This window comes from Camelina sativa, chromosome 3 (genome assembly GCF_000633955.1).
Source record: "Camelina sativa cultivar DH55 chromosome 3, Cs, whole genome shotgun sequence".
Taxonomy (NCBI): Eukaryota; Viridiplantae; Streptophyta; class Magnoliopsida; order Brassicales; family Brassicaceae; genus Camelina; species Camelina sativa.
Window position 1 is genome coordinate 12,545,433 of NC_025687.1, and position 8,397 is coordinate 12,553,829.

General features: G+C 33.3%; 2 protein-coding genes across 9 annotated transcripts; both read left to right on the forward strand.

The window, feature by feature from the left end:
* LOC109124399 (developmental protein SEPALLATA 3) lies at positions 3,244 to 5,638 on the forward strand. Of its 8 annotated transcripts, none has more exons than XM_010500893.1 (8): positions 3,244 to 3,498; positions 4,270 to 4,357; positions 4,478 to 4,545; positions 4,647 to 4,746; positions 4,848 to 4,889; positions 4,973 to 5,014; positions 5,111 to 5,253; positions 5,380 to 5,638. In XM_010500893.1, exons 1-8 carry the CDS (start codon positions 3,314 to 3,316, stop codon positions 5,468 to 5,470), a joined length of 759 nt encoding a protein of 252 aa, XP_010499195.1. In that variant the 5' UTR covers positions 3,244 to 3,313; the 3' UTR covers positions 5,471 to 5,638. The 8 variants fall into 8 exon arrangements, with proteins under 8 accessions (XP_010499195.1, XP_010499197.1, XP_010499198.1 ...); XM_010500895.1 differs by having other exon boundaries at positions 4,270 to 4,354; XM_010500896.1 differs by having other exon boundaries at positions 4,273 to 4,357.
* Positions 6,733 to 8,377, forward strand: LOC104776776. Its single transcript, XM_010500900.2, has 2 exons — positions 6,733 to 7,642; positions 8,033 to 8,377. Exons 1-2 carry the CDS (start codon positions 7,198 to 7,200, stop codon positions 8,047 to 8,049), a joined length of 462 nt encoding a protein of 153 aa, XP_010499202.1. The 5' UTR covers positions 6,733 to 7,197; the 3' UTR covers positions 8,050 to 8,377.

Here is an 8,397-nt window from a genome sequence, read left to right on the forward strand (position 1 = left end):
TATTTTTCTTGCACGCTGAAAAGTGAAAACCTTTTAATGCATAATGACTATGAGTCTATGACAACAGTAACTTACTATATATCGTAGAGGAAGGTGGAAAAAAAAGTAGAGAGACTGGTCCAAAAACTTAACCCCACTCAATAAACCCCAGACGTGACTTGTTTGACGATAACACCATCTTTCTATTTTGGGAAACGAGGTCCCCTTCCCATTACGTCTTGATATGGACCCTGTCCGTCTATATTTAGCAGATTAATCCAACGGTTCTTATTCCTTCTTCGACCCTTCACGACATCGGCTCAAAGCCGTCGGATTCCCATCTCACGTCGATGGACCACATCACCAGTACTTCGCAACTTAGCTGTCGTGTAGGATTTCACGTGGCATTTATTTGTTCTAGTTTGTAGTGCAACATTGCAAGTTGATATGGTCCCCCATCGATCACCGTCGTCGTCGTCTCTTTAGCTCACATCGAGATTCTTCTTTCTTTCCTACGTGTAATAGCATTTTTGATTTTGGGACTTCTCTATGACCGTTGGATCTCTCATCGATCTAGCTTCAAGTGGGACCTGTGTGTGCTCCAGGGCATATGATCCCAAAGCCAAAAGAGTATTTTCTAAGTGCTTCTTTCTTTCTTGTAAACCCTTTTTTCTTATGCTTTAGAAGGAGATATTTATTCGGCCGTAGCTACTTTAACAATTCATATACCTTCAAGATCTCATCTTATCACTAAAATTTTTGTATGCTTTACTTTAACTTGTGACAATTTTCGAGTTAATTCGGTGTATCTAGCAATGGAGAGGACTAAAGTTTAGTAAAACATAATTATGTCTATGATTTATTGTTGTTAATAATGTAAAATAGATAGATAATATGGTAGCATGAAAAAATTATGTGTTCCGCTCATGAAAATACAGCAAGAATTAAAATGTATAACAACTCCATTTCATAAAGTAGATGTGATCAATATAGGAGAATTCTATGTTACTTAAAGAAATTACTCCTTAATTAGCGCGGTTAACTGAAATTGTATAAACAAAAATTATCTCTCTTTTTGTTTGATTCTTTTCAATTCTTTCATTATTATATATGTTGTAATTTTTTTCCTTTTGGATAAATGTCTTAAAAGAGATTCAAAGAATGTTTTTATTTTCTTGAAATGTTTGACAATTGAAAGTTTAAAAACTAAAAATAGTATATATCTCTGTTGGTCTCATACCTTGTAATTCACCACATATGTTGTCAATGGGGGAAGATTTGAAAAATTTGGGGTATAAAAAGACGAAGGAAAGAGTACAAAAAGAGAAGGAAAATATAGAAGATATATGTTTTAACTTCATTGGTATGAAATCAATAAATAAATAGTTGAATGTACTTTAGTTTCTCTTTCGGTTTAATGCACATCAAACTCTATCAATTGTCATCATCTTACATTGAAACTATACGACCAGATCTGATAAAGAAGTGAATTCGTACTTGCCTTCCTTTTCTTCTCATACGTACCCTTCTAACTATATTTGACTGTAAGTTATACCATTAAGTATTAACCATACGTTTTATTTTTACCTAATGAAAACTAAAGGAAATTGAAATATTATAATCTCGAACGAGTCCACATATAAAGACAAATAAATAGAACTGATCATGCAAACTTGCTTAAAGTGCTTTAACGATCAAGCGAGATAATCAAAAGATTCAGTGTGCAAATCAAAGAAACTAAAATGGTTTAAATATAACCAAACAGAATAATAATGCTATGTTTAGTTTTTCTAATTGAATCACACCTTTGTGTCCATCACCTACTTACCGGTCAAAATAAAGCAATTACGTCTGCAACCATAAAGCATATACTAAGAGTTTTGGTCAGACATGATCTCTAACATCGGACGAACCCTAAGATAACCAAAATAAACCATCACTTATATTCAAAACTCTGTTTATTTTATCCATTTATGTTTATTTTCTTCTTCCATATTTTTTTTTTCCTGTGTGTGTAGTCGCGTCAAACTCTCATACCAAACTGGATTTTATCAACATGGTTTGTTTTACAAAAGTGGATCATATACTATAAACATTACTATATTTATGTTAAGACCATACAAATTGGAAAACAAAAAGTATCTAGAACCATATACAAATTGGAAAACGATCGGAAAAAAAAACAGATCTAGCAGTAAGAGAGATGTAGATATTATGAATCTAGCAGTAAAGAAGAATAAAAAACAAGAATGAATCACAAAAGAGGGTGTTTTTACTTTACATTTTTCACCAATCACAAGGGGTAGTTCCGTAAGTTGGGAAAATCGTACGAGGCTTCACCTAGTTAAGGTTAGGTCACATGATTCCCTGAACTCGTTTATAAAAGCAACCAAAATAAATAAAACAAAAAATCCAATTTTAAAATTTTAGAAAACAAATCAGGTGGATTTATCAGACCCTACCATCCAGATGTCGACACGTGTCCGGACTCATTCATTGCCCTACTCTTTTCTGTTTAGGGTTGCCATCACTCATCACCCAAAGCCGCATCTTCACCGTCCATTTTTAGCTCTCATTTTCAACATTACTACTCTTATGAATCATACGATTTAATTATACATATCTCTGTCTCTCTCAACATATTAAAGCCATAATAATAATAATAATAATGGTTTTCATATGTTAGGGTTTATGTAGGATTTCCAGTTTTTTATAATTCGATGATNGGTTAAAAAAAAAAAAAAAAAAGCATTCAACTTTCTTTAATTTAAACTATTGGACCAGAGGATCACATTTCTCTAAACTATGGATTTGAAAATGAGAAACCACTAGCTCGAGAGTGGAATTCAAAAAAAATATTGTCTCCATTACTAATAATGTATAAACATAAAAATCCACCAAATTGCTAGGTTTGAAAAGAACTAAAGCATGTATAGAGTAATTAACGATTTTTTTTCAATTTGCAATATTTGAATAAATCCTATGAGGGTTCCTTTGGTACACAATAATTGGAGGGTATATAAATATAGTTGAGGGCTGAGAGAGAGTATATAGAAAGAGAATATTTCAAGTCATGAAGCTGACATGTTAATGTACTTGGAGAGAAGTGTTGTGAGACTTGTACAAATGTATATGTACACTTTAAAAAGAAATATAACATAGAGAACAAATATAAACAAAACAAAAAAAAGAGAGAGAGAAGCTCATATATATATATATAGAATTGCTTGCAAAGAAAGAGAGAGAGAGAGAGAGATATTTGGGTAGAGAGAAAGAAAAGAAAAGAGAGAGAGAGAGAGAGAGAGAGAGAGAGAGAGAGAGAGAGAGAGAGAGAATGGGAAGGGGGAGAGTAGAATTGAAGAGGATAGAGAACAAGATCAATAGGCAAGTGACGTTTGCAAAGAGAAGGAATGGTCTTTTGAAGAAAGCATACGAGCTTTCCGTTCTGTGTGATGCAGAGGTTGCTCTCATCATCTTCTCAAATAGAGGAAAGCTGTACGAGTTTTGCAGTAGTTCGAGGTATATAGATATATATATCTATCTACTTTTGTATGTATTACATACATATGTTATAACCAACATAAACAAATAAAAAAGAAATGTGTGTTTATGTATGTGTATGGGTCTTTCTGATGTGTTGTGTCGTACGTGTTCTATCATCCTTTTTAAAGAAGCAAAGAGGAAATTTTTTTTTTTGGGATACCCAAAATCTGTTTCATTTAAATTAAAAAAAAAAAAAAAGATTGCTTTTTTACATGTTTTTGTGTTTTCTGATGATTTCCACTTCTGTTTTCTTTCTATTTTTTTTCCTTACATCAAAGTTTTAATTCTTCTATTGCAGAATCCCCTAAGCTTTATTTGTTTGTCTATCCTTAGAAATTAATTATATATATAGGGGCTACTAAATATTATTTTATCTGAGAAGCTAAGTGAGAACAACCATCGATCTGATATGAAAATTAGGGTTAATTTCTCTGGTTAGTGATGAATTAAATTAATTATAGTGTTTCTCTTTTGATTTGTACGTGGTCGTCCAATTCGATCAAATCACTCAATTTTTTTAATGTCAGAAGTTCTTAAGGGCTTTCCAATTTTGGTCTGAAGTGATGCCAATGTCAAATTCATATCTCAAAGCTATCCATTGGATTTTTTTTTATTTTTTTTTATCCATTGGATTTATGTACTTGTGATCATCCTTGAACTTGATTTTGAATTTATAGCCAAATTAAGCTTATTGGGGTCTTGAATTTGTTAACTAATGAAATGAATTATTGTTTTATACGTCTGTAGCAGCATGCTTCGGACTCTTGAGAGGTACCAAAAATGTAACTATGGAGCACCAGAGCCCAATGTGCCTTCAAGAGAGGCCTTAGCAGTTGTACCCCTTCCTCTTTCTTCTTTCTTCTAATCTTAATTATAAAATCACACTCATTTTCTACTTACTTACTTAATTGTTCGGTAGAGATCCAATGGTTAATGTTGTTTTGATACACTGCAGGAGCTAAGTAGTCAACAAGAGTATCTCAAGCTTAAGGAGCGTTATGACGCCTTACAAAGAACCCAAAGGTAACAACTAATCATAATTAATCAACTCCTAATTAAGCTAGCTAGCTAGCTAGCTAGGTGTACAGTCAAACTTGAATGGTTTTTGAATCTTGAAATTATAGGAATCTACTGGGAGAAGATCTTGGGCCTCTAAGTTCAAAGGAGCTTGAGTCACTCGAGAGACAGCTTGATTCTTCCTTGAAGCAGATCCGAGCTCTCCGGGTACTATACCTTGTTTATCAGTTTCTCATATATGATCTGTACACTAGTAGTAATTAAGATATGCTATGTTAAAATATAATTGGGTTTAATTAATTCTGCAGACACAGTTTATGCTCGACCAGCTCAACGATCTTCAGAGTAAGGTAAATACTAACTACTCACATTAGCTCCTCTTTAATTCCAAATCTAGTATATATAACCACAAAAAAAAAAAAAAAAATCGCAGGAACGCATGCTGACTGAGACAAATAAAACTCTAAGACTAAGGGTAATTGAATATAATTATACACGTACTCGTCATTAATTAATTTGGTTAATAATAATGGTTTGAAGTAACGAAGAAAGTACTGTGTGTATGTGGCAGTTAGCAGATGGTTATCAGATGCCACTCCAACTGAACCCTAACCCAGAAGATCATCTTGATCCCTATGGTCGTCATCATCATCAACAACAACACTCTCAAGCTTTCTTCCAGCCTTTGGAATGTGAACCCATTCTTCAGATCGGGTAACTAATTAACTTTATAACCAATTCTTAATTTGGTCTCCTTTGATTATTTATATAAGCTAGGTAGCATCGATCTTAATTAAACCAAGATTAATTAATATGCATCGTAATGATTATGGATCGTAGGTATCAGGGGCAGCAAGATGGAATGGGAGCAGGACCAAGTGTGAATAATTACATGTTGGGTTGGTTACCTTATGATACCAACTCTATTTGAAACTTTCTTAATAATGAATTGCTTTCTTCTTCTTTTTTTGACATTTGAAGATGATCATGTTTCTTCTGATTTTATTACCTCTTATCATGTTTTCGGTCTTGTGTGCATGTGTGTGTGTAATAATGTTTAATTATAAAGCCCTTCTATAATTCAATAATTTTGTCATCAGTTTTGCTACCCATATGTTTTACCCATTACTCCTAGCTACACTCTCTCACACATNTTTTTTTTTTTTTTTTTTTTTGAGTTTGTTTTTAAGTATGCTTCCTCCTGCTGCAGATTGTTTTAGATCATCAACTCCCATTTTATGTTATGCGATGCTTTGTAAGTTTGTATATATTATTAGTCATTAGACCACCATTAAGTCATTAACCAAAAACAAGAAAAACTCACACTACCTACTACCTAGCTAGTTGTTTTTTTAAAATATCTTGTTTATCACATAACGATGAACTCACTGTAGGCCCATCTAATATCATTTTGGGCCATCTTTATACTCTTGTATATGGCCTATGTAAGAAGACTCATACTTCATGAACTCCTCAAAATTTCACTATACCAAAATCTAATTAGAAAAAAAAACAGAAGAAAATTTCTAAGACTAGGCCTGGCTCATATATTGACTGGGTCCTATGCAAAATAATTTTAGGTTTGACTTTCTGGACACAAATGATATGATTAGTATTATTACCAATCCAATCCAATCCACAAAAATAATTTGATGTACAATCAATAAATTCGAATGATAACTTGATGTCTAACTTGCATGTTGTTCAATGATTGATCTCATCTTGTAACTTAATAAATGTCTTCATTTTTCTTTGTAATTTAAAAAATAAAAGGATTAGTGAAGATAATAATGAATTATTGAAATGTTAATCATCTATATATAACTTAATAATATCTTCACTCTAATTTCTAATTAGTCATTTCACAAATCCAAGTAGCCTGAATTGAAAACCCCTGAGATAAAAAACAGTTTCATTTTCCCTAAAAGCCATTAGTCTTTTTTATTATTTCATTGATACATCAAATTCAAAACTTGTAAAAGTCAAATAAATAACCAAAACCCAAAAAAAACAAAAAATTTCAGAAAAAAAAGAAAAGGAGGCAAAACAAGAAAACGACAGCTCTGGTATGATTGGAACAAATTTAATTACTTGTAAGTTACAGATAAGAAAGAAAGAAGATAAGAGAAAAGACCCCAACTCTCTCACGCCGCGTCATTACTGAGACCTTTGCATTACTCGCCATATCCCTCGCGTGTTCACAACGCGTCTTCCTTTTTTTTTAACTTCGTCCCTTGCTTTTTCCGTTATCCAAAACAACAACAACAACAACAACAAACAACAACACGATTCACGACGCTTCTGCCTTTGCATTTTATTTTTCACAAAATTCAAGGAAGAACTTTTGCATAAATTTCAGTCCTTTTTTTCTCTGTGTAAGAGAGATTGTTAGTTATCGTGTTTTGTAAGGCAATCTTCATTAACAGCACACCTTGTTCTTCTTCTTCTTCTCCTACCCACCCAATCAATTCTGCCGGCTGTTTTGTTTTTGTTTTCTTTTTTATCTCCTCGCCTCGGTTTTAGCAAAACACCCTTCTTTTTTTAGTTATCTTCTTCCTCAAGCAAATTCTTTTCTCTGTGATCTTTTTTGGAGATTAAACAAAACAAAAAAAAAAGTTGGGATTTTTTTTCATTCTTGTTCTTGTTGTTGTGGTTGTGATGATGAGAAGGGGGGAGCGAGATCAGCAGCAATCTAGGGTTTTTTACGATCTATCTTCTCTTGTTTTGAATCTTCTCCGTTCACCTCCTATGCCTATATCTTTCCCCGACGATCAGTTCTCCGATCCTCCTCCTCCTAGAATTCGTCCTCGTCCTCCTCATACCTCTTCGCATCATCGTTTCTCTTCGTTGTCGTCGTCGTCTCCTTCCTTGGCCCATATTTCACCGTCTGGGTTCGCGTCTTTGCTGCTTGGTATATCTGTGGCTCTTATGCTTTGTGGATCTGTTACTTTCTTCATCGGCTTTCTTTTGTTGCCTTGGGTTCTCGCTCTTATCATGGTTTTCTATGTCGCTGGGATCGTCTCCGCCATTTCCATGGTTGGGAGGTCCATTCTCTGTTACGTCTTGACGCCTCCTTCTTTCTCCTCCGGAAAGCAGATTTCTGGTAATTAAATTTTATTATCCAAATTTTTAGGCTTAAATTTATAACAATTGGTGTCGGATCTGTTTAGATATCATCCAAATATTTGCTTCTTGATCATCTTTAAATGTTTCCGCTGGGTTTTGGTTAGAAATGGAGGTTTGAATTAGGGTTCTGTAAGGTTATAAAATATAGGAACACACATGTTTATTGTTCTGTTTTGATTGAAACGATCTTGTTCTTTGTTTCATCTTTTGGATTTTGACTGTTTTGTATTGTGCCCATTACATTTTCACCTTACTTTTTGTTCGTGTGCTTGGTTTCTCCTTATGAAAACTAAACCTATGTGTTGTTAATAAGCAGATTCATCTTCTTTTGCAATAACGTTTGTTTTTGACAAATATGATTTGGCAGAATGGAAGCTTTTGTGAAGTGACAAACCAATAAAAAAAAAGAAAAACAGAGCAAGGCTGGACAAAACGAAGAAGAAGAAGAAGAAGAAGAAGGGGATTTGATTATATAACCTTTATATATATCCAATAGAGAGTTTCTATATGTTCTTTATCTTGTATTTGGGGGTTGGGGGAAAATCATGTGGATATTGGGGGAAGTTTTATAACTTTACTTATCAAAAAGAATTTTCTATTTTACTTTTAGAGATAGAGAAAAGGCTTCTGATATTTGTGTGTGTTTTAATGGATATGGGTTCTTTTTATGTAACATTACTTCTTAAAGCATACAAAGATTTTAGGATTTCTACTGACTCCTTTTTTTTTTTT

Coding starts and splice junctions, on each gene's coding strand:
- LOC109124399 (XM_010500893.1), top strand. CDS start 3,314: ATGGGAAGGGGGAGAGTAGAATTGAAGAGGATAGAGAACAAGATCAAT. Junction 3,499..4,269: donor GAGTTTTGCAGTAGTTCGAG/GTATATAGATAT, acceptor ATACGTCTGTAG/CAGCATGCTTCGGACTCTTG. Junction 4,890..4,972: donor TCAACGATCTTCAGAGTAAG/GTAAATACTAAC, acceptor AAAAAATCGCAG/GAACGCATGCTGACTGAGAC.
- LOC104776776 (XM_010500900.2), top strand. CDS start 7,198: ATGATGAGAAGGGGGGAGCGAGATCAGCAGCAATCTAGGGTTTTTTAC.